We start from the raw sequence: 27,147 nt of genomic DNA, 5'->3' as shown, positions 1-27,147 counted from the left end.
TTAATCCAAAATCAAGCAATATTTTTTAATTCCATTATTGATAGATCAGCTTATGTCTGACATTTCTTATCAGACGCCATCTTTGAAAATTGTAACTTTTATTCTAGAAAACAGGAGAGAACTTGAATACCTACTAGAGACTAGCTTTTAGTGTCTAAGGTCTCTTGTACGGGGGTTTATCAGGACAACCTGGCATAAGGATACTTTTCCCTGCCATTAAACCCAAACTAAATATTCAAAACAAAATGGTATTCACAGTCCAAATAAGTCCCGTTTGTATAGCTATCCTATACTGACTTATACAAGGATTCGTGCACCACCTCAAAATGATGTTGTCTATAGTAACAGTACTAAGCTGGATACTCCACCAGATTAGATGAATTCTTGTCTTGGAATCCAGTATGACAAAGATACCAAAAGAAAGATATAACGTAATTAACTGGTCAATAAGTGAGAGGAAAAATAATATTTCTAACTTTTTTATTAAATCAACGTTTGAGACGCAAAAGAACTGCGGTGGAATATTTGAATATCTATGCATCTCATATAAAAATCAAGTGTTAGCCCCAGGGAAGGGGGGGGGGGGGCTAACACTTGATTTTTGAGAACTTTGATTCAAATGAAATGAAACAAGAAAAATCAAGTTTCCTGTAAAATAGCATTAAACCATGAACATAGCTTTTAATACCTGCCCTCCCTTTTTTTTTTTTTAGTATATTTGTAATTATACGCAATTTTAAATTTCATATTATTTGGAGTGTTCAGACCACTGTTCTCAACTTGAGTATTTGAGTGTTATTTTTACGTTTCAATTGATGTAACTTCTGACTTTCTTCAGGTGTATCTTGTCAAAATCGAGAATCTACACAGCATTTAAATGGTACCCTTTACTTAATCCATGCTCTTGTATCAGCTATAACAGAATTCCCAAGTAATTTGACGTTTCTGAATTTTTGAGATGAGAATTGATTATTCGTATTATTTGGATTCATCGGACTACTGTTCTCATCTTGAGTGTTATTTGCACAACATTTCGGTCGATTTAACTTCCGACCATCTTCAGGTGTATCTTGAACTCGCAATGACCCGTGGCGCGGTTTTTAGAGTACTTGGAAAAATGAATTGTAAAAAGTGATATTCTCCTGAAGGTTGAAGATCTAATCCTCAGTGTGGCCGTCCGAAAAATACAACTGATGGAACAAGAGCATGCTACTCTCTTGAAGTAAATAAAAGGTTCCATTTGAAATTCCGTCCAAATTCCTAAATACAACAAACTCATTCCTGAGTTCTACAAGATACACCTAAAGAAGATCAGAGGTTATATCAACCAAAACATTAAAATCAAACTCATGATGAGAATAGTAGTCCGATGAAACCCAAGTGATTGTTAATTGTATTTTGAGTATTACACACACTGATGATTGAAATCTGCTTGCGAATAAAATGATTTGTTAAAAATATAATACAAAGTATTTCAATTTAGTATTTCCAATTATTTAAGGGTTCCTGATGATAACAAATGATTCTTTTCTGAAAAGTTTCAGCATTTATTCTGTCAACTACAGCAAATCACCACAGTCGACTTTTTTTTTTTTTTTTGCTAAACATTGTGTGATGGATGCTATTATTCATTGGTCCATATCTTGTTTGCATCATTCAATTCGGCTGTAGTTTCTCTCCGATGAAAAGGATCTCCAAATTATCACTAAATACAATAAAATACAATACGAAATTGCAAATCTCAAGGAATTCATACTTTAGTTTTTATTCAAAATCAATCAAAAGTTGTGATTCATGTCTATATTACTCAAGTATTAGTGTTGAGAGAGAGAGAGAGAGAGAGAGAGAGAGAGAGAGAGAGAGAGAGAGAGAGAGAGACAACTCATGCCTTGTTTGTTTCTGAATGTTTGAATTTTTATTTCTGGTTTCTGAAATTATTCAGTATCCTAGTGTGAAATTAAATTTGCTACCGAAACAGTAGCATAAACTCGCAAGGGTGCATACAAACAACAGAAGATATGTTTTGAAAGAACCGGCTTACCTTGTAAGTCTGTATTTAATCATGTCTATCAGCTATTTTCACTTACGAAGTATTTCATTTGGTCTTCTGGTTGATGTCGGATAATGTGGACATTTCCAGGGTCTTCTTCTTTTTGGTTATTTCACTTGTAGACTTGTATATAATCATATTTATCAGCTGTTTTTACTCGTAGGATATTTCATTTCGGCCTCTAGATAATGTTGGGTCACCAGGAGAAAATGTACACTGTTTTGGATCCTTTCTCCCATTTCATTTCTATTTTTACAATTTTATAAATTAATACAAATCCCAAATCATTTTCTCACCATCTCCAAACTTTTTTTTTTCAATCCCTGTTCCCCGCCTCTTTCTTCCATTTCATTATTATTATTATTCAATGATTTTTTTCTCTAATTTTGTGTAGGATGAAATGGTTGCATGTCAAGTAATCTCCTCTTTATTATCATAATAATTACTCATTGATTTACTTGCTTTATCTTGTAAAATCATGTATATCACAATGTTTACTGAGTTTAAATTAAGATTCATATGTTCATAAATCCATTCATCCATATTTCACACTGATTATTTAGATTTTAACTATTAGACAAAAAAAAGTATCAGAATAAAAACAAAACATCTTTACATAATTGTTATATTTATCTTTTTTCTTCCTATTCTTTGTCAGTCTTCATTTTTGCAATATTTTGCAAATAAGTGCTTTCTTTTCAATGACTATCTTCAGTATATTTTCATCTTCCAAATATCTTTTTGTTCATATAAAAAAAAATTCAATCATTTTGCAGAACTGTTATGATGGAAAATGTTTGTCAAAATAGAAAGGTGGCATGGTGTGTATAATGAAAATTGATGCGGATAGCAGAATTGGCAAGTTGAATTCAAGTCATATTGAATCGATTAAATCTACTTAAATGTTAATTGAGAAATTCCTCTTTTGGATCATAGGTTTACTTTTGCAGCCTCAAAACTCACTTTAATTTTGTCTTTTAGTTCTCACATTCCATGAGTAATTTTTCTGAAAAAGGGGAAAGAAATGCTGTTTTCTAGGTTGTAATCTATTCATATCACACTTATTGGTTCTGGACCATAGAGTAGTAGTTTTTTTTTTTTTTAGCTCCTTAGTGACTCCATTTGAAGCGATTTTCCATTTAAAAAAAAAAAAAAAATATGGACAAATTAAATGGTCTTTTTTGATTATCCACATATCTTTGATATAATGTTGCCTGCATAACACTTATTACTAAACAAGAAAAAGCTTATTGATATGATGCAATTTGACTAGTTAAAATAATTTTAGTGAATGGATTAATATTTGAAGATGTTCTCTATGGAATTATCAATCCCAGTTCAAACCCCATCAGATTTACTGCAAGTAAATTATTGTTCATATTTCCCCCCTCCACTTATTGATTTGTATAGCAGGTTCTCATTAGTGAATTACATGATGGAAACTCTTGAGTGATTTCATGATATGGACCTTAGTCCTCTATTAACTTGCAGTTTTTTCACTCGCTAAAGGTACTATAAGTTCATTTTCTCTAAAATTGACGTAACCTATCCACAGATGCAATGATTGTAACTGTCAAAACATAGATTTATTTACTAATGAGGTTTGTGTTAGTATTGCTTCCAGGGAAATTTACTTGTCTGTGTTGCGGAAACGTTTCTGAAACAGCTGTTAGATGTTGGGTACGGCTACCAGCTCCCTGGGGAATAACTGATAGACATATCTTCTTTAGATCAAGGTGTTGATATGTCATCAGCTACGTCTGCTTGCAGGTCTTCTCTTTACGTTCTGTCAGTGTCAATACTAGCAGGACTGCTGTGTTGAAATTGAATGCTGTTTTATGGAACCAACAAACAAGACATCTTTTTTATAAAAATGAAATTTTATTTATTTTAGCAGTTAATGGGCATTTTATAGGAACTTCAGAGTTGGCACCACAAATGGCATCCAAAAAGTACATCCCAGGATGGAGTACTGCTGCCATATCTGGGCAGGAGCTGTTAAAAACAGCCTATCCAGCCTTGACAGAGTACAAAATAGACTTTGTGGCTTAGTGGGGGATGCCCTTTTCTCTTCCTTGCAACCTCTCTCTCACAGAAGAGACATTGCGAGCCTGTCTTTGTTTTATCGTTATTTACATGGCAAGTGCTTGTTTGAGCTTCAATGTCTGGTCTCCCCTCGCCAATAGTTTGTGAAAAACACCCGTCTAGCTGAAACCACTGTCAATAATTTTCCCCACTCTTTATCTGCCTAAATCCAAACGTAGATTCCATGAACAAAGCATCTTTCTTAGAAGTGCACGCCTGTGGAACTCTGTTCTGTTTGCCTATTTCCCACCTGACTACAACTTGGATGTCTTCAAATCCAACATAAACAAATTCCTGATAAACCACCCACTTAAGTAAGACACTTTATCAAATCTCCAATACTAAGGATTACTACGATATTATCCCATCGATTACTGTACACGCAATAACCCTTATCCCCAAGTGGCTTCCGGACCTTGATAAGTGATGACTACCATATATATATAAAAAAAAAAGCATTTTGCAATCATCTGCGACAATCTCCAAGTTTCAACTTTTGTGGTCAGATTCGTGTGGTGTACACGCTACAACTGATTATCTTTTTTTTCGTAATGAAAAATGAAAGCGTGAGATAGGGAGAGAGATATAAAAGCAAAGAAACCAAGATATTGTCATTTCAAAACTTTGGTGACGAGTTCAGAGTTTACTGCCTTTAACCTGTAGATAACTTCCGAACACTCGATTTTATAAAGAGATCGCAGTTTCTGCAATGTTTTTCATAACACATGTTAAAGTATACTTGTCTCCATTTGAGTACAGGGGAAGTCAGGTATGAGGCTCCCAAATGTGGGGGAGATGGGGCTCCTCATCATTGGGCCATAACTATTTACCAAGGTGTTCCTCATATGCAATTAAGAAGGAAAACATTGGAAACTTATTCAAAGAACTTGTGTTCATAATTGTTTTCTGGTTCTTCATGCATCTTTGAGTTGCTTAAGAATTAGCCTCTGTTTTTCCATCTTATTAAATTCAGAATTTTCTGAATCCCTGCACAGATGTGCATGTCTTTATGCCATTCATCATGATCATCCCCCCCCCCAATTTTGAATACACATAAAGCATCTATGACACATGTGTTTCTTCATCAGCATATATATAAAAAACGAGATCCGAAAAATGCTTGAACGTCCAAATTTTCTGTAAATTTTTTTAGGAATCCAGCATGGAAAACGAAAGGCCGTCTAAAAAAACACGGAAGCTTTAACGGCGAAATTCCTGAAGATGATAGTGTACAGAGAGCTTGAAGTATTTTACACCTTGTGGAGTGGATTGTCCTGTTTGTGAGTGTTACCCCGCACATAGCCCTGCTTGTTGATTTTCAGCTTGTCATTCTTGTGAGTCTCTCTTTTTGTTAAATCATTCAACCCTGCCCCCACCCCTTCTATATTTCCAGTTTAATTTTATTCTCTTCTGTTCGTTTTGTTATTTTTATTCCAATTCACTGATTCTGTTCTCATGGTTTGGTTACGGAATTCAATAATTCTTGGTTTCTTCTTTTCATAAAACTTCCTTATTTTCTAATGTTTTCGTTTTTCTTTTCAAAAGTTTATATTTTTCTTTTTGCTTATTTGATAGAAATCATACTTGGTAATTTAAATAATGCTTTCAACTTTCTTCTTCTGTTAAAAAAAAAAAGTTGGCTTTCAAATTGTGTCTAAATAAAGCATTCTATGTAACTGCATCTACTATCAAGTTTTATTATGTAAGCCATTAAATATACCCCCAAAAAATAAGAACTTTTGTCTTCCAAAGGACAAGCTTAGAAAAATAAGATGTCCAAGCTTTTTAAAATAAAAACGATCCAGATAATAAAGTTTATATAAATTATTACTAATGGAAGGATATTTCTTTGATCAAACTTTTTAAATATTACCAGAGTCTAGTGCTAGCATTTGTACTACTGACTCCACAACTCTGGTTTTCAACTATATCTTAAGATTACTGTCTTGAAATAATGTGCTCATATTCAGTGAAAGGCTCTTTGCATTTTGAGTGAAAGCAGATATATATAGATAGATAGATATAGATATATATAATGTCTGCAAAACATTATTTTTAGAGCAAATGACATCATATCAAAAAATAGTCTTTCCAGTTACACTGTCAAAAATTAAACATTTTAATAATCAAAACGAACAATTTAAGCCATTTTCAACCGAATTTTAATTCAAATATATTGAAGTTTCCAATTTCTCATTCATCACTTTGCTTTACATTTATCTTCTGTCTCCCCTCTCCTCTTCTCGCCATCATTTTCATCTTCATCACTTGTAATATGAATGATGCTTGGCTCTCTTCTTTCCATATGTTTCCATGTGCTTAAAACTTTATAAATTTTTTTTCCTTATATATTTGATTAAATATTTTTGTGGTTGGCCTGATTGTCTTTTATTGGTCAGTCTGATGGCTATGATCTGTTTTCTTTTTTTTCTTTTTTTTTGTGTGTCCATCTAAAACTCTTAATTACCAAAAATACCCTAACAAATCTTACATATTATGATTGAGTTTGGCCCTGAGAAGCTTCTGGTAAAAGAAAATTACTCCAATAGTTGTTTACTTGGAATCAATATGGACCACATTAGTGCATAAGAAACAAGAAAAAAACAAGACAACTATTCTTACTGGCAAAATGTTTAAAAAAAACTAGGTCAAACAGTCAGTCAGCTTTTGATGACTTTATCTTTTTATTTCTAGCAGTTATCAAATTTTTTGCAGTAGACACACATTTTTAACTCTTCTATTTTCTAATCCAAAACCCGAGTAATATCAAGTAATCCTTATAAGTATTGCATAATTTTTATTCATTTTATATCAATAAATATCTGCCCATCATGTCGCATAAAAGCTACCATCTTTTTCTTGTTACCAAAATAAACTTTCAGGTTGCAAGAAAATAAACAGCAAGTCGAACAACACCCCTGCTTTCTGAAATGAATTTAGAATGAATTTTTTCACTCTAAAAAGTCAAGTTATCAGAAATGATGATTAATGTAAAGAATTAAATGGCTGAAATAATTCTATATGAGTAGTAGTGTGAACACTGGTGAAGAATATTTTTTTTCTATCATTTTTGACTACGGATGTTCACCAGTAATATATTGAGACCATCTCAATCAATATATTTTCTGTTGTTCTGTTTGAAATCATCCAAGAAAAATGTATGTTTTTGTTTTAATTTCCAGTTAAAGAAAATGATTCTTTTTCATTTGTTTAGAATATAATTTTTCATTGCTTGATGCTCATGATAAAAAGATTTATATTTATAGATTTTAAACTACCAATAAAACTAAAATTCATACATCATAAAAACGATATTAGATTTAAAATGGCATCGCGGAAATAAGTAGGGAAAAAAATGGCACAAGTGAAAAATAAAAATGAAAATCTTGGATAAAATGCATAAAGTGAAAAGATTAAGATGTTTGTCAAATTAAAAAGAAAATTATACCTACATTTAAAAGTAGATAAGGATTTTCTGCCCCCCCTCTTTAAATTTTTACACACTTTTGAATTGGAATTGGGGATTTAGAATAGAATTGGTAATTATATCAGATCAGGGAAAAATATTGAAATCGTCCCATCTCTGGTGTAAAAATTTTTTTTTTTTTTTTTTTGTTACTTTATTAATTTAATTTCCATTTTTGTTTTCGTCTTTGCTTGACTATCCATGATGTCATGCCTCCTCTTTGGTTTTATTGCTTCCAGTCTGCTCATTTTTGTCTGCAATTATAGCGTTTGCTCTGCCGTGCATCAACATTTAAATATGTTCTATGAAAAGAAAACCGATACAATGTTTTTTATATGTTCAATACCAAACTCATATATTGTTTAGATTTTCATTGTCTTTTCCTTTTCCCCCCACTTTTTTTTTTTTTTTTGCTGCGTGTTTTGTACCTGTGTTCCCGTTATTCATTCAATCCTTTGAGCTCCTCTCGCTATCTCCTAGCCAGATATTTTTTACCTAATTGTTGGCATGGTAACAGGATTGATTTCCTCCTTTTCAGCTACATTTTTGTTTTTCAATTCTTTCCTTGACCCTCTATGCTCCTTTTCTCTATTCCTTAGTTTTTTGTCTGCAGCAACGTATCAGGCCGTTTACCAGAGATGTTGTGATAGGAATTTTTTTTTTGCATGCTATCAAAAACTACTATTAAGATTGTTTGGAAAAGGCAGATTTGTTTTCCGTTTCTTGATTTCATATTTCTTCAGACTGTTGTTCTCATCTTTAGTGTTATTTTAACATTTTGGTCAATGTAACCTCCGACCGTCTTTAGTTGTATCTTGTCAAACTCTGGAATCATTCTCTCAAACTGAGTGAATCTGCATGGAATGCCAAAGGGAATCCTTTATTTAATCCGTGGGCATATTCTCGTTCCATCAGCCATGACTGGACGGATGTGTTAATTAGCAATTTTGAATGTCACCTCCAAAAGAGTGGGATTTACAGCTGAGTTTTACCAAGTATTTTCGCCATTACGCCATGGGTCCTTGCATACAATCCCAGTATGAATCTTAGACACCTTAATCTTATTTTTGTTTTTTAAGATGTACAAGTTTACTATTTATCACTATAGATCATTACTACATTCATATATATATATATATATATATATATATATATATATATAAATAATATGAATAATTAATTCTTATGTCCAAAATTCAGAAACATTTCTTGTTTGTCATGTTCCAGGATCAAAGTTCTTCAATTGTTGACTCTTTCCTTTGGACGTATGATGTTCTTTACCAGAGGTCTTGTTATAAGAATTTTTCCATTTTCTCCAAAGTACTATCAAATATCATAAAGGTTGAAAATATTCTCTGTTGATTCTTTCGTCATGATGAAATATATTCTTGAAGACCGATGAACTGGATTCAAACTCCATTTCTATTCTATTCATGTTAAATATATGAATATTCTATTTACTTAACTGAGAATTGATTCTAGCTTGATTCCTTCACCTCATTCTCTATTCAAACTTCACTTGTCCCTTGACTCAACCAACCAATCAAATAACAACACTCATGCAAGGTTATAAGTAACCTCTAAGCTCATCATTCGTCAATCATAACTGATGACTCAGTTGCAGTTGGCAAAACATATCCATGTTATAAAACCACATCGTTCCTCACTTGACAAAATTGCTCACTCAAATTCCGTTTCCATCGTCTTTTTCTCCTTTGTCATCTCTCACATTAGCAACTGTGAAGGAGGGGGGGGGGGCTCATGCACAGATTCACAAGTATATAAAAAATAAAATACAAAAATGCAGACTCTGACAAATTCTGCAAATATCAGTTGCACTGTGTGTGTGTGTGCGCGCGCGCGTGATCCTCTACACACTCGGTCCACATCTTCATTCTGTCGAGGCTATGTTCATCAGTTGATGTGAGCTCCTCTCGATGTGGTCTAAGCTGCAACCTGCCGTCAACTGTCACCATACCTAAAAGTGTTTGGAAACTAACTCTAAATATATCTGGCCTTTTATCCGCTTTGATTAACAATCCTATTTTAGATAATTTTGTGTACCTTGGCAAACAACTTCCTCACCATTGTTCTGCTGATAAACCTCTCTCTTTCTCCCCCCCCCCCTCTCTATCTATTATATATATATATATATATATATATTACTTCCTAACATTTTGGGGGGAGGGGATGAACGTCGATAATATCACATCAACTTGTAATACCAAGCGTATTCTCTAAGTAAAACATAACGCATTTATAAACGCATCTATTTATGATCTTTTGACTTTTGTTTCAATCGACATCCACACGCGCATAATAGACAAAAGCGTTCTTACTTTGAAGAAGAGACATAAAAAGAACACTTTTTTTGATGTGTCCTCATATTTTTTAGTTCTTTTGTTGTTGGTTTGTCATGCTTAAGTCTTATTTCAATAAATATTCATTTGGATCATTTTGGACGATTGCTTTCATGGTGCTTGTTATTAAAACTTTTCAGTCAATCTAAAGTTGAACGTTTTTTAGGTGTATCGTGTCGAACTCTAGAATTTTTTTTGTCAGACTCTAAACTCTGCACAGAATTTTGAACGAAACCCTTTATATTAATATTTAAAAAATAAAAAACAAAAAACTATACGGTCAAACTTTATGAACTTTGTTGTATCAAAGAAAAAAAAGATTATGAAAAATTGTAAAAAAATAACCTTGAATACATGCTTAAAATTTTGATTGACTCGACACCATCATCATCATATCGTATGAATTTGAAGATTCTATTGTAAGCCTTGGTTTCCCCATTAGCATTCTAGTTAAAATTCTTTCTAGAAAGGTATCAGGTACTTATTGGAAGGGACCACATGAAGATTACCAACATCCTAAGTGACTTTTTGGAACAAACTGTATTCGAACTTGGAACATTCAGTCTGAGTTGTTGATCACTTGACCACACCACCTCCCAATGACTCAGCAGATTTGCAGTTATTTAAGAAAGTTATGTTCTTTGATTTGTCACAAGTTGAAGTAGTATTTTCATAGAAGTATACTCATTTATATTCTTGTTAGAAGTTTTATTCTATCTGGAATAAAAAAAAGTTAGATTATCACTTTTCTTTTTTTTTTGGCTTCAATTTTTTTAAATCGCTCTAGACAAGACATAAAGCCACTTGATTTAAGAAACTAAAAAATACCACTTCCAAAATCCAAAACGAGCCAACCATATGTCTTATATAGATAGATTCTAACCTAGAAGCAGTAATTTTTCCCCCTTTGTCAGAAACATCACATGGAATGTGAGGACTAAAGGACAAAGTTGTGGGGTTTCTGTAAGTAATACTAAGTAAGCAACTAAGAATTTTTTTTTTGTTTTAAACGAAATGCGATATTGTAATGGTGGGTGTTGAAAGGGTAGAATGCTTTGTATATTTTCTATATTAACAGGATCAACAATCAAAGTTATGTAACACTTCCATAGAATATCAAATTGCATTTATCACCAGCAGAATGTAACTTTTGCCTACAAAAATATTTCAACAACACCCAATGATACAAGAAAAACAAAAACACTTTTTATAGTTTCAAAATAGAATATCAGCAGTCCAATAAACAATGTGGTCTAGAACTTTGATGAGCCAACAATGTTTACTTAGATATTTTAAAACAGACAGAAACCTTTCCATTGACACACAATAACATTGATAATATATAAATTACTTACATAATTCAATAAACAAATGTTAACTAATTTTGTTTATGTATAGACTATATGGGGAAACTTTGGATCAAAGTTAAGGCAATGTTAAGCCTAGAAACTTAAGTATACAGTTTCAATTTTTTGTTGTACTGAATGACATCTTGTTTTTGAGATTAAAAATTATTCTTACAAATTCATTACATGAGTGTATAAAGTAGCAGAAAATGGTTATTTGCACATTTTATCATAATAAAAGGAGAAACTTTGTCATGAATCAAATGTTTGTTCGTTATAAAAATGTATGAAACTTTTTTTTTTTTTAACCTTTATGCAGCATGAAATTCAGGCAATAAAAATAGCAGATTTGGTTGATTTGATTTTTGTTAATACTGGATGTAAATCTGAATAGGTCTGTCATGTGTAACAATTGTATGGACTTCATTCAGATTAAATTTATTAATGTCATTTAGTAAGTAGGCAAGAATGTGATCTGTGAATATTTTATTTTTATACATTTTTTTTATTGAAACTTAAAATTTGAAATGTTTTGTATTTAAATTACAAACTAAGAATAAAAGCATAAATATAATTTTTATTTGTAACAATATATATTTGTTCTCATTGAAATCTGTTAATATTCCTATCAACTAACAATTCTTTCTTTACAGGTTGTTTGCTATGTGTGTGTTGTTTATTCATGATCTAACATAATATTGCAGTTCACACAAACCAAGATAATCACAGACTGTGACTTTAACTCTCCTACTGTGAGCTCTTTGGTAGGGCACATCTCAACTCTGGATTCATAACTCGAGTCAGTGACTTTGTGGGGAATATATATATATATCCCATTAGTTACCATTCCGAGACCAGAAGATGTATTTAATTTTCACTCAGAAGTTTTTATGCATCTCTTTTTTTCTTTTTTCCTTTTTAATGAAGTAAATCATATACATGTTTCGTTTTATCCATGTGTTTTGTTGAACAGCAAAAGACCATTAAATCATTTATCAGAGACAAATGCATATGTTGAAAAAGTTATGTGGAATGAAAAAGAATTTGGAAAAGAAAAAAGATACAGATATGTAAAGTCTACAAAAACATGAATTTCAAAGACCACTTATTTTAGTGTGTTTATACTCCTCCTCCCTAAATTGAATCAAAACATATGGGAAAATTTCTTACATCGCTATATTGGATTTCAAGAAGATCATATATATATATATATATATATATATATATGAACACGGATAATTGAAAAACTGTTTAGTTGTTAATTTCCCATGTATTTCCTGTTTGTTTTCTTTCCAAATTATCCTGACTTATTTTGTTTAATGATGTTTTCATTATTGTTATCATTGTCTATTTTCATGAGCAGACTACTTTTTCGTTTGTCTTGCAAACCATTTTGAAATCATTGTTTCTTCTTTCATTGTAGCTACTAATTTCTTTAACTTTATTAACACAACTGACTAAAAACTTTTTTATTTTACTATTATTAGTAAATCTGTATGTGTTGTTACATCATAAATGAAAATGTGTAAGAATGTATAGATTGTCTTCAAACAGTTATTGATTAGAAATGTTTTCAATGAATTTAATCTTGGAGTAAATCAAGAGAATCTCTTTAAAGCATATTAGTCTTTTTTTTATTTAAATTCTGTCCATCTCCAGATAAAACTATATTGTCGTTTACTTAATGTTGGTGTTCTTCTTCCCCAAGAGAGGGTTAGGGTTAAGTACTTCTGAAAAAGTGCATGTATGATAAGTTTATAGTGGAGAAATGATCACACAATTTCCATCTACACTTATCCAGACCTAACATTGCTCAAGTCTAATGGCAAGGAGAAATTCACAATTGCCAAAAGCAATGCTGGGGTAACCGGGGGAGATATAACTAATATTTAAAAAGTCCTTATTACCTCACATAGAAAAGAATTATATTAAAAAGTAAAGTTATCGTTAGAAAAAAAAAAAATTGGTATGATGCTTAGCATTCATTAACAGAAAACCAAAGTTCAATCTGTGATTGAGCCATAATTGAAACTCCAAAAATAATTCTTAATATCTCCATGCTAGAACACTGAGCATTATAAGTAGGGATCAGTTAAGAAATCCAGCAATCTCTGTGTAAAAATCAAATAAAAATGAGCTTTTGGGTCACCCTTGACTACAATCAGACTATTTATTTCATCTATTAAATAAGAATTAATAGAACTAACTCCCTCCATAGAATTAACTGACTTCTTTTAACAAAAGATTCTGAGATTTTACAGCAGTTCTATATGGAAATTCTCCATTTCCATGCTTCTTTGAAATCAAAGAAGCACTGCACCGTTCTACAGTAAAAGAAACACCCATAATTATTTAAAGATGGAATTCATAGTATCCTGCCAAAATAGTGTTTTTTTTTTTTTTTTTTTTTTTTTATATAATAATCCCATTTATTCTACCAGCATATTTAAGATGTTCACTTCCTTATGAAATAAAACAATTTTAAAGAATGAGTTAATTTGTTTTGAAAGCTGTTCTGGATTTAAAGAAAATTGAATGGCAAAATGTTAAATGTATAAAAAAAAAGGTGTGGAAGGGATTTCCCGGTGATTGCTTAACATGGAAAATTAAAAAAAAAAAAAAAAGATAATTCTTTTCAATATGATAGGGTTTCTGCAGATTTTATCAATTGGTCTATTATGAGGCCACCATTAAAATTCAAGGTTATCAATTTGCATCAGTTGTAAATGAGTCAGGGAGTTCCTTGCTTAGCTGTTTTTTTTACCGGCTATCATATTATGAAAATGTATTAAAAACTTTTGAATGCTTCAATGCTATAAAACCCCAGTAAAACAGCATTTTTTCTCTCTTTAATTGTATCAACATGCAACAGATGCTGACTAGGGCCTGTTGTAAATTAGGTTTTCAATCTATTTGGATCCCGTATTTAATTATCCATTTTAAAATAGTTAACAATTGTGATAAAAATGACACCATGCTTTCTAAAACCTACAATGAAAAACAATTAAAATTTGCCTACCATTTTGATATATTTGTCTTTGTAAAACAAATATCAATGCTATCAAAATTATACATACACTCTGTTTACAATATGAGACGCGGTATTTTAAGCAAAAAAAAAGTTTTCTTTTTACTAACAAATTTGTTTATTAAAAAGAAACTGTCCACCTCCACCATGTTAACCAATTGACTGGCTTTATTTCCATTCATAAAAATCAAGAAATGGCGGGGAGGGAAGATGAAAAAAAAAAAAAAAAAAAAAGTAGATATTGTCTTAATATTTCTATATTCTTACGTTTCAATTTCTGTTTGACTTGTGAATTTTCGATGATTTTCTTACTAGCAACATTTTACATTTTCTGTGTTATTCTTTGTTCTTCCCAGCAACATGTGGCATAGAATCCAGGGCCAATTCCGACAGTGAGTTTATTATTCGTCCACTGGCTAAACTAACTGGATATGTGTTTTTTTTTTTTGATATGGTCTAGATATTTTTCTGGTCATCGTCTCTTTTGCTGTATCTATTTTTTTTCTTTTTACTATCAGTGCAATGTAACAATTCTTTGAGGAAAGCTTATTTCTCATTCCTGCTTCATTTCATTTCATTTCCTGTGCTTTTTTTCTTTTCACTTTTTTTTTTCTACTCCAGTGACTAAAACAACACGGGTTGGGGTAGAAGGGGTGGGTCTAAGTATGCAACCATCGTGGAAGAATCTATTTGCTATTGTTAACGCAATAGATGCAAATTTGATTAAAATTGAAGTCCAAAATAGAAATCTAATTCTTCAGCTTTTGTCATTTTGTTTATAAAGAACTAGTGGGGGGGGGGGTTTAGGGGCGCCCAGCATTGCCATATTATAATAGTCAATTAAAAAAGAAAAGGACTTTTGTGCCAGAAGTGAAACCGAAAACAAAATTTTGAAAGCAAAAAAAAAAAATGCTGCGTGGTGGCCGTGAACTTGCAACAGTTCAGTTCGTAAGTGACGCACATAATCAATTGAACCACAACGACACAGATGTTATGACGTTGCAAATTTATCTTTTAAAATAAAACCATGAATCGACCATTTGCATATACTCAATTAACAAACAGCATCAAAATCAACATTTTTACCTGACCCTCTTCAAATGAAACAACATTTCAACATGAAATAATTGACAATTGCTCTTTCTAATAATACTGCGTTCATGCGGGTTCAATGCGGATGACTAACATCTTTAGCGGACATACAAACACACAGACAGTTGAGATTTATATAATAGATTGTAATTATAATTCACTAGCAGGGATACTCGGCATTGTCTGGGTTCACATGACACACCTGCTATACTAAGGATATAAAGCATTTTTGCATTGTTATATGTCAACTGCATCATGGGTAATGTTGATACCCCCAGAACAATTTAAAAAATAAAGGATACATAATCCAACTTAAAAACGGATATAAACACAAAAATATAATTGCCTCAAAAAAAAGTATGTGACAACCTCCCTACCAGATATTTTGGCAAAAGGGGTACAAAGAAAAGAAGCTATTCTCTAGATATTGAGCACTGTTTGGTGACTATGTACCAGCGGGTGGGTGCTTAGCGCTGCCCATGTGCTAGGAACCCCCCCTCAAAAAAAAAAAAAAACTCTCCTTCTTCCCCCCAAAAATCAAAACAACTTTTCTTTCAATCAAAATGGCAGTGCTCGTGTGACCCCCCCCCCCCCCCCCAAAAAAAAAGTTGCAGTGGCTGGGCTCAAAGATGAAAGAAGGGAAGGAGGCAAAAAAGTTACTGGCAAACGCTTTTGCCCACGTGGCCATGAGTGCTTATGACGTCATGACATTGCAAAAGAAGCTTTTTAACCCTACCAGACTGAATTACCGACAGCACACCGGTCGCCTCTCTAATCTTTGTCCACTTAATGATGTTGAGAAAACGAAGGACATTGTAAATTTTAATGGTACAAACAGTTTAAAAAAAAAAAAAACTAATGCACATTAACTTGAATTTGTTGTATTTGTATTTTTACTTTTGTACCAAACATCTTTAAGCATTTTTAGTGAATTTGAGATTTTCAAATGCCCTTTGTTAATAATAGATTTCTACAATCTCAACTTGGAGTTATTGCCCTTGTTTCTTCAGGTTGTTTTCAAGATACCATCACTTGTAGTTTAGCCATGAAATTTGATGATCTTATTTAAAAATAAAACTATTTAATCAATTTGTGATTTTGGTGTACAATATTTTCTTTCCATCACAGGTATGTACACCATACAAATTTTTCTTTATTTTTTCATATGGGAAAATTCTGAACAAGCGCAAAAAAAATTAATAAAATAAAAACCCAGCAACTACTACTACTACAGGTTTATTGTCACTTGTTTCCCAAGTTCAAGTGTTGGATGTTTGGGTTGTCGGCTTAGTTGGATGGCTTCTCTCCACTTGATTCATTCCATTGCTAATGCTTTTTTTAACATGTTTCAAGTTCTATTTCATAGTATCATGCCAACTCTTCCTATGTCGACCTCTTGGACAAGCTCTGCGAGCAACAAAGTTAATGATTGTTCTTGGCCACTTGTTGACTGCCATGTATTAAATGTGGCCAAACCATCTCCATCTATTCCAGCATAGGGACTTGTCTACTGAATTGAGGTCAAATCTTAGTCTCAGTTCATTGAGAGGGGCTCTATCAGCAAGCATTGAGGAACGTATCCATCGTATTATTGCATGATTGTTGTGAGTTAGTCTTATAAGTATTTTAATAGAACGAGAAGGCTTTCCAGCATCTATGGATCTCTACAGGGAAGAGGTGGAATTTTGCTGCTTGTCAGGTTAGTCTGATGTAGTTATATCGAAGGGGTATGAGTGCTAAGAGTTTGTCAGAGCACATTTCATTAAAATACTCGTAAAACAGGCAAAAAGATGCAACATTGTAGCAATAGGGAGTTGGAGTTTGATAGTGTGCAACTTATTAGGTTGGAGACACTTTTTCGGACCCTGTCTAAGAGTGAAAAACTAGTGGCAGATGCACTAACAGATGTCAACAATACTCCATGCATAGGTGAATAGTGGCTTTGAAGAGATATTAGATACTCTCAGGTGTGAATAAGTTTCTAGCACTGATTACCATTAGATATGATGTAGGATGATACAATAATATATGTTTAATCGTACAGATAGTTATTATAGCTTTACAGGCCTGTAATAATGAAGACAAAAACAGTGGTATGGTTAACAAATAGTGTATTAGCAAAAGTATGTTACAGAAGTACACATCATTATTCTGGGGCCATAACTGCCACAAATACCTACATAGATTATTTATTTATTTATTTAATTTTTACTGTTTCATTCCAAACAAGGCATATTGCCACTTGGGACATAAGTGGTTACCATTTGGGATTGTATCTAACAGGCAGCTGAGGGGAGTTTAGCAGTGAGATGTGTGTTCACATTACATTTAAACTTCAGTAGGTTAGTGCAACCAGAAAAGCAAGAAACAGGGAAGCAATTCCAAATTTTAGCAACCCAAGGAAAGAAACTACTGGAGTAGAAGTCTTTCCAGCATCTATGGACCTCAACAGTTTGTGGACGGTATTTTGTTGCTTATCAGGTTAGTCAGAAATCTGTATGCCGAGGGGGCATGAGTGGTAGAAGTTCATCCAAGCATATTCCATTAAAGTACTTGTTAAAATGACACGGATTTGACATTAGGGCGATGGGACAGAGGTTGGAGCTTGCCCAATAGTGCAGAACATATTAGATGTAACTATATTTATAGTTTCTGGTAATGGGTAAGTCCATTATTCCTAAAATGGGTATATCAGCTTACTCCATAACAGTAATAAATATGAAATGAGGTATATTTATGTTGAAATTTGTGGTCACTGGGGTATTGATTATTTCGACTTGACAATCATCTTCTTTCCAAACAGCATGGCTTCATCTTTGCTACGATTTCTCTATTTCTCACCTGACTTCACAGTTGATATTGTCGTCTGCAAAAAAAAAAAAAAAAAAGAAGACTTTTTCCTCTTTGTCTTTCAACTTGTGCAAGTTTATTCTCAAGTACAACTGCTTCCAATGCTATCTCTATCTTCATCATTAATTGCACACATTTACCCTTGTCGTCTCTTTTTCCATCTAACATGGCACCCTCACATATATCATGCATGGCGAGATTGTTTGCTAAGCGCAATTTTTTTTTTTTTTTTTTTTTTTTTTTCAATCAATCCTTTTACTACTCGTGTTGCTCTAAGTTCATCAAGTGCTGCTCCCCTTCTCTCATTCACTCTCTCTCGCTCACAATTGCCGACTTATTCAGTCCGTGTATTGCAACTCAGAAGCACTTTTCTCACTTGACTGGTTTAATACATCTCTTCAGATATTTGTTGGTCTCAACTAACTTTGGCACAAGGTCAGATTCGTAGAGCATCCAGTAAAGAATGAACTCATTTTGCAATGATAGATAACTAACCCCCATTCTCTCCAAAGTCATCTATTTTGTTTATTCATGTAGAAAGATTGCTAATACTTACAAACCAATCAATAAAATTGAATGAGTTGCATTGATTTTATGATATTAAGATTTGTTTGCACTTCTGTAAAGCCAGCTGACAAGGTAACGGTAACTATACTTGCTTTTCATGTTCAAGTTTGTCTTTTAAAATAGCCTTCATATGTGCATGCATGATAAGAGTTACCACACACACACATATCATCCACAGAAAACTGTTTCATCATTTCATGATTCATCAGTGTGGTTAGACACATTAAGTACAACAGAGATTTGAATCTCTGACAGAAATCACTACTAATTGTAACAGTCGGACATTCTACCTCAAGCCTGCTGCTATTAGTGTAAGAAATTATATTACTTTAAATGAATTCAAACTTTATTTGTTATATATATATATATATATATATATATATATATATATAATTTTATGGAATAGTAGGTATATTAAACAACTTTAATATACAAATTGCTCCTTTTATAAATTGCCTTAAAACACTATTGCATGAAAAAAAGACATGTCGGCTTTTAACTAAAGGAATTGATATTTGTGCTGAAATTGTTTTGCTAATGTGTTGCAATCTTCTCTATTAGAATTTAATATTTCAGTTATTTCAAATTAACTCTTAAAAAATGGGATGTGTGTGTGTGTAACTTATGGTGTAGCTGCATATAAAGGCAATTTTAAATTGTGTACTGTTCAAAAACTTTTCAATTTTTCTTCTGTTCATCCTAATAAAGTTTAACTAAAAACTTGATTAACTTCCTGTGACTGTGTGATATTTATTTCAACAATTCTAAAATAATTGAATTTGCTATGGAACACTAAATTTGTATTCTGTGTATGATGATTGCGGTTTTGTTCTTTAAATCTTCAGTATTTGACTGAAAACTCATGTGGTAGGTTATGGATTAATATTTGGTTTTGTTAAATTGATAATAATTTTCTTTTCCATCCTGGATCCTGTAGGATCATCAGTTTTATAAATTAGTCATTTTCTCTGTAAATGTGAATATTTTGACTTGAGTATACGAGGGGCGTGCAATAAGTAATGCCTCTGGCCCACTTCCCATAGCAGTAGGGACACGAAACTTAGCACAGTTATTAGTCTTTTTCTACATAGGAACCACCCAGAGTTATGCATTTCTCCCATCGTTTGATGCAGCTCTGGAGACCGTTTTTGTAGAACACCCCAGGTTGGTCCTACAACCATGATATGACTTCAGAAATCAAGTCTGCATCATCTGGGAAACGCTTTCCCTTCAAAAACAACTTCATGGCTGGGAAGAGGTGAAAGTCAGAGGGTGCAAGGTCAGGAGAGTAGGGAGGATGGGAGAGGATTTCATAACCACACGTCCGTGCTTCTGATCTGGTGACATGCGAGTTGTGGACCGGAGCATTGTCCTGCAGGAGGAAGGTACCTTTGCTGATCTTGCCTCGCCTCTTGATTTTGATAGCTTCTTTTAATTTCCTTAAAAGTGAAGCATAATAGGCTCCTGTAATTGTGGTACCCTTTGCTAGAAAATCTGTCATCACTACTCCGTCCTGGTCCCAGAAGACTGTGAGCATGACCTTGCCAACGGAGGGCTGCACCCTTGCCTTCTTTGGAGGTGGTGAATCCAAGTGCTTCCACTGCATTGACTGGACTTTGGTCTCTGGATCATAGTGATGGATCCAGGTTTCATCCCGTGTAATCAGTCTTTTGAAAAACTTTGACTCATCTTCTTGGCACATCTCCAAATTCATCCTCGAGCACTCAACGCGTTCTCGCTTCTGGAATGGTGTGAGCAACCTGGGAATCCATCTGGCAGACACCTTATGCATATGCAAATGGTCATGATTAATAGTTTCTACAGACCCTGTACTAATCTTGACATCTTGGGCTATTTGGCGAATAGTAATGCGCCGATCTTCCAAAATGGCAGCCGCAACTTGACGGACAGATGCCTCATCAATGGCAGAAGTGGGTGGGGAGGGGCGACCAAGTCTGGGAGCTGTTTCCACAGACTTCTGGCCATGTTTGAATTCACGATGCCAGCGTTTTACAAGGTCATATGATGGGGCATTATCACCATAAGTTTCTTTCATTTCATCAAAAGTCTCCTGTGGTGTGCGTCCTTTCAAATACAAAAACCGGATCACTGCTCGACATTCAACAAGCTCCATTTCACACCTGACTCAGTTCAAACACCTGTAAAACAGAAACCACAATTAGTTCAGAGCTGTAATTTGCCACATAATCCGTAGAGATATAAATCATTGCACATGCAAAATTTCAGCTAGATCAGACAACTGGAAGTGGGTCAGGGGCATTACTTATTGCACACCCCTTGTATATCAGTTAATACTTTGTTTTTTTATAGATTGATGTGGTTCTCAGTTGATTTTCTGTGTCCGATATATACTCAAGAGTCAAAACGATAAGAATAGTAATGAGACACTTGTTTTCTGCTACAGATTATTCATTGGTTCATCTTTACACTTATATGCATCATTTAAAAGCTGGTATTCAACACTTAAGAATGCATTTTTGATTAACTTTGTGGCCTCCCATTAAATTTGTCAACTTTTATAAAAACAATTTGAAAGCAAGTTTATAGAACAAAATATTGCCTTTAGCATGGAAAGGGACTAAAAATGTCCTAAGATGTACAAGTTGTTTCTGAGTTTACTCATTTCTTAGAGTGCAAGCCCAAAGATCTGTTCATCCTCGAACTGGATGGGCATGCTCACTGTTTCAGGCCATGTTCTAAATTGAATTTAGGAAAGGATTATTACATGACCAAAATTAATACCAAAATGCTTACTCATAAAGGAGTTGGGGGAGGGGGGAGGCTTTTGAAACAAATGAGAAATGTTTATAGAGTTTTGCTTCGCCTAATTTGATCTTGTCAGAAGCCGTGACTTTGCAGTTTTACTTAATTTGTGGACCAGCAATTCTCAAATTTCTCTTCTGTCTTTTGTCTGACCAGATATTTAGCCACCAAGCTTTTGGTCAATTTTGAGAATGTGGTGTTCGCATGTGTGGTAATGATTCTTAACGCAAACTGAATCGGTGAACTGATTGTATTATTTGGATTGTTTGGACTATTGTTCACATCTTATTTATTTTTTCCACAATGTTTCAACCGATGTAACCTTTGACCGTCTTCAGATGCATTCACACTGGATATTACTGAAGATGGTTGGAGGTCACATTGGCCGAAGCATGGAAAAAACAACCAAGATGAGAACAATAGTCCAAATAGTACAAAAATATCAATCATCTCAAAAAAATATACAAACATCAGTAAATTGATTGTGTATTATGTTGAGCATCTGTTTCTATTAGATGTTCCAATAATAGTACGTACAGTCCAAGAACTTCCTAGTATTACTTTGTGTATGAATCTCTATTTTAAAGGTGTTTTATTTTTTCATAACCTAGTTTCATCCATTTTTATTTTTAAGGATCTTCTAGAATTGGGTTTCCCTTAAAATTGAATGCATGACTTCATAAAAGTGGATAATATTGTTGCTTTTATTGCACGTTTTTGCTACGTGCGTTTCAGTACATATACAGAGGCCAGTGTTCTTTTTGTTATTCTGGTTATAAATATTTGTTTATGCATACCTTTCACATGTTTACAATTGCTTTTCTGTTTTCAAATGTTGTTTTGTTTTTTTACTTGTACTGGTTCTTTTAAAAAAAAACATCTTCAGCTTTCAACCTTATTTTTCTTTCCAAGTTTAATATCCACTGCTTTTTTTTTTACCTTGTCAATGTGCATGTTCTTTCACAGCTAAACATCTCGTAACTTAACCCATTATATCTGATCATTGTTATCATTACGAAAGGATTTCACACTCTTTAATTTTTAACTCGTTTTTGTTAATGATTAATATTTAACTCCCAAGCCAGACAAAGCCAGTTTCATGTGCTTGATGGCATGATGGGTTAATTTGATTCCGTATGATTACGCATGAAGAACTATGTATATGCCCATGATCACTCTGTCTGCTTTTAATGGTCGTGAGCATATATACAGTCCGTTGGATATCTGAGGGGATTTTTATTGCCTTTTTTCTTGTTATATTCTTGGTTTTTCTTTTTGACATTGTACATGTGTCGATATTTTTGTATTCTGGTTGAATCAATATTTTGATTTACAATGTTATAAACATGTCTATGATATGCATTTTATACCTGGTATGTTGCTTCTAAATAAAGGAAGAAATAAGATACTTGTTTGAAATGGCAAATCTTGGCACAAGGCCAAAATCATGGAGCATCCAAGAAGGAAAAAAAAATCTTAGGCAATGGCCTTTTGCCAGGAATAGCATTCAACAAATCTTTGTTCTGAAGTAAGAATACAAAATAAAGCTTACAAGTTTAATTTTTAAATAAATTTTTTTGTATGCTAAAATAAGGTTATATTCAAAAAAGTTTCTTTCCTAGAACTGCCCACCTATTGAACTCTGTACCGCAGGCCTGTTTTCCAGCTGACTACAACACGCTCATCTTCAAGTCCAATGTAAAGAAGTTTTTGATGAACCGTCCTCTTAAATAATCAAATTCTACCCGATTTCTACTACTATCGATCACTACACTTTTATTTCACTGTCTCATCAACCTTTATCCTCGAGTGGCCTTCAGGCCTTGATGAGTGGTGACTTCCTTCTACAAAGAAACATTTTGAAAGGGCTAAAACCAAATGAACTCCTTACAAAATTTACCACTATAAAAGTAAATCTGAAATTAGAAAGTCGAAAAGGTAGAGAAAAGATATTCTGATTACAGAACAAAAAATAGGTACTCATAGTAATTTATGGTTCAACCAATTTAAAAAATTAGATATGGTGCAAGTCTCAACATTCATTAGCGATTTGCTCAACTTAAGGAGTCAAGTACTCCTTACTAAAGAAGTATATGGTAAGCAATAAAACCTTGTCTTTTTTAGTCTATATGTTTTTTCTAATTTACTTTATAGTCATAGATTTTGTAAGCAGTTGATTTGGTTTTTACTAGTAATGAGATAATTCCAATATTTTTCCTGATTCTAATACAATTACCAATCGTGTTATGTAGTGGTCTCCTGCACCAGTAAATAGAAATTATGTTAACTTGTATGAATTTTGGAAGAGTTACATAAAATGCATGTTAGGACGATCTGATGCCAAATGGAAATAGGCATAATGCACATGGCGTGATGAAGGCGAGAATGGTCTAGGATTTAACTATCTTTTAGAAGAAATTAGTTTTAGCCTCATTTTGGTCTCTCCCCTCATGAATGAATTTTTCTCTCCAATAAACCTTTGAAATTGCAACAAGTCTCCATTGTGTTTCCATATGTGAAATGTAAAAAAGATTTTTATTGATTTGCTTCTTGATCGCTCACCAGTGATAATACACGTGCACAAGTACATATTTCTGTGAAAAGACTATGCGCTTCTCATTGTTTAACGTTTTACTGTTTATGAAAATGTTACATTTTAAAATCTATGAGTGTTTAGGTGTAGATTCTTTGGGGTTTTTGGATTACCCTAAAAACCCATCTAATGTGTGCATATATTTTCGCATACATAGAAATAATGTTTGGGGGTGATCTATAGATTTTAGTTTTACTGGTAGTTTAAAATCAATAAATGTTTATTCACCCCAAACAAGGCTCAGTTCTATTTAGATGTAAGTGGCAGCTATTTTGGAATATTATGTAGAAGGTTGATCAACGAGATATCTGTTCACATTACATTTAAACTTACACATGTCAGTACAGTCAGGGAAGCAGGAAATGGAGAGGGAATTCCAAAGTCTAGCAGTTCAAAGGAAGAACTATTAATTTATGATTAGGACACTTCTGCAGTATACAGATGGCGGCCATTTCTTTTTTTTTTTTTTTTTTTTTTCATGTTTCACTAAACTGTCGTCAGGTGGCACTTCTTGGTCAAAGATAAGATAACTCATACTTTTTGTGAAATTCTTCAGAAACTTAAAAAAAAATCCAATGTTGCTTTGATTTAAAAAAAAAAAAAAAAAAAAAAAAAAGACTAAAATTGTGTTTACATTAAAATAAATAGCGGACCTGAATGAGTATCAACCCCACCCTCCCATATATTAGTGTCCAATCAATAATAATCCACTGAAAAAATTGCAAGAAAACGAAAGCCATTCTTAACATGGGGAAGATCCGCCAAATAACCTAGTAATATTTTTATCTTGCATTTTTTTTTTCTTTGATTTGAAAAATGTTTAATTTAAATTAATTTGTTGTTGACCCTCTCAATGTTGCTTTAATACGAAAAATGTTTCATTTAAATTAATTTGTTTGAAAATTTTGTTGACCCTTCAATATTGCTTTAAATTAATTTGTTCAATAACAAAACAATTTCACTTTAAAAAAGTCCAATGTTGCTTTCCTTACAAAATTGTTTTATTAAAATTATATTTTCTTACACAAACTTTTCAATAAATGTTTTTACAAATATATATTAATACATTTTTATACAATAAATGTTTTGGTTTTCAAATATTTTGTGTTCAGAAAAAAAATTTGCTGTGGTATTTGACCAAGAAGAAATTGGAGTTATCACCCCCCTAACAATGGCTGCCGTCTGTATACTGCAGAAGTGCCATCATTAGTTCTAGCAATAAGAAAATTAAGTTAAAAGCAATGAAAGAATCATTTCGGAATTGGAAATTAGGCACAAATTTTTCTAATATTGATTCTGATACAGCAAAAACTTTTTAAAAAATTTGATATTTCTAATTTCAATCGTTTTGACCCTTTGAAAATGCAACTTAAGAAAAACGAATCCGATTCTATTGACAGATACGATCACATTTCTAATCATTTTTATAGTTTTCTCAGGAATTGTGTTGATCCCGTCCTATGATTTTGAAAACTTTCCATGGAAATGAGAATCTGTTAATGCGAGATTTGCGGGATATTTTTTTAGATTTTGTATCTCTTGTACAGCATGATATTTGTACGAAATATGGTTTAGTAATCTATAGTTATGAAATTAAGCATTTATGAACAAGTTTTCCAAATCATTTGAACAGATTAACATCTACTTCAAGATAAGCAGTCAGAAATTCTTAAATTTTAATTTTCTCAACATGATTTTCAAAAACTTATTGACAACTGGAAAGGATTCAAAGAGAAGATTTGGACGATGTTAAAGATGGTAGAATTTTGGCTTTGTTTTATTGCATTTTTAATTCGGATTTTTATTTTTAATAAGTTCTGTTCCGTTCTATCTCCTCTGGGATCCTCCGACACCTGCGTCGTATCAGTTAAGATAAAAATGAAATATAATAAATCTACAGACGTACCTCTCCACCGTACGGTATACCGATACTCTATGGCAGACTGGGATAGCTTCTGTACATTCATATCTGATCTACCTCTCCATTCAATGTTTAAAAAGGATGTGTCCTCTATAGTATCAGACCTGACCGAATGGTTACTTGTAGGCATAGACCAATTCATACCATCCAAAAAATTCCAACAAAAACCTAACAGCCAGCCATGGTTCTCCCCTGAATGTGCTGCTGCCATCGCACACAGAAGTCACTTTTTCTGTAGCTACCAACATAATAGATGCACTGAGACTAAAGCTGCTTTCAGGACTGCCAGCAACCACTGTAAAAGAGTAATAAAAAATGCAAGAGAACTATATGCTCAATCCGTTAAATCCAAGGTAGCTGAGCAGCGACTTGGTTCCCACCAGTTCTGGCAAATAGCAAATAGGATCCTGAATAGAAACGTGCGTTCTATCCCAACCATTATCAATGGACCAGAGGTCATCTCAACAGCATCCGACAAGGCCAAACTATTTGCCAAAAATTTCGCGGCAAAATCTACCCTGTGTGACAAAGGCCATCAACTCCCCATATTCCCTCCTATAACAGACAACATGCTATGCAACATACAAATATCTGTGCATGAGGTCGCCAAGCTAATCAAGAACCCTGACTCCAGTAAAGCAACTGATCCCGACGGTATTCCAATTATGGTGTTAATAAAATTACAACCAGAACTTGCCCCCATACTTATGAAACTGTTTAAGCGTTGCCTAAAGGAGAAGTGCTTCCCAACACCCTGGAAAACCTCATCAGTATGCCCTGTATTTAATTCAGGTGATAAGTTATCCCCCTCTCAGTACAGACCAATAAGTCTCCTGTGTGTCATGAGTAAGTTGCTGGAATCCACAATAAATAGAGAAGTAGTTAACCACCTCAGCAGAAATAACCTTCTTACAGACACACAATATGGTTTTCGTTCTGCTAGATCTACAGCAGATGTGCTAATGGTTATATCTCATAGGATTAGTGAATCTTTTGACAAAGGCT

General features: G+C 33.2%; 1 protein-coding gene across 6 annotated transcripts in view; it reads left to right on the top strand.

Moving 5' to 3' along the window:
- The window catches only part of LOC145277479 (SNF-related serine/threonine-protein kinase-like), a 307,515-nt gene that overhangs the window by 267,899 nt on the left and 12,469 nt on the right, over positions 1-27,147 (top strand). For 3 of the 6 annotated variants that reach the window (XM_080128846.1, XM_080128845.1, XM_080128842.1), the window contains one exon: positions 14,692-14,727. The exons of the other annotated variants lie outside the window; for them this stretch is intronic. In XM_080128846.1, the coding sequence (XP_079984972.1) occupies positions 14,692-14,727 (36 nt within the window). The remainder of the gene's footprint in view (positions 1-14,691; positions 14,728-27,147) is intronic. 6 annotated transcript variants of the gene reach the window in all.

Source organism: Euprymna scolopes, chromosome 6, assembly GCF_053919585.1.
Source record: "Euprymna scolopes isolate OS-2025 chromosome 6, ASM5391958v1, whole genome shotgun sequence".
Taxonomy (NCBI): Eukaryota; Metazoa; Mollusca; class Cephalopoda; order Sepiida; family Sepiolidae; genus Euprymna; species Euprymna scolopes.
This window is presented reverse-complemented; position numbering and strand designations above follow the sequence as displayed.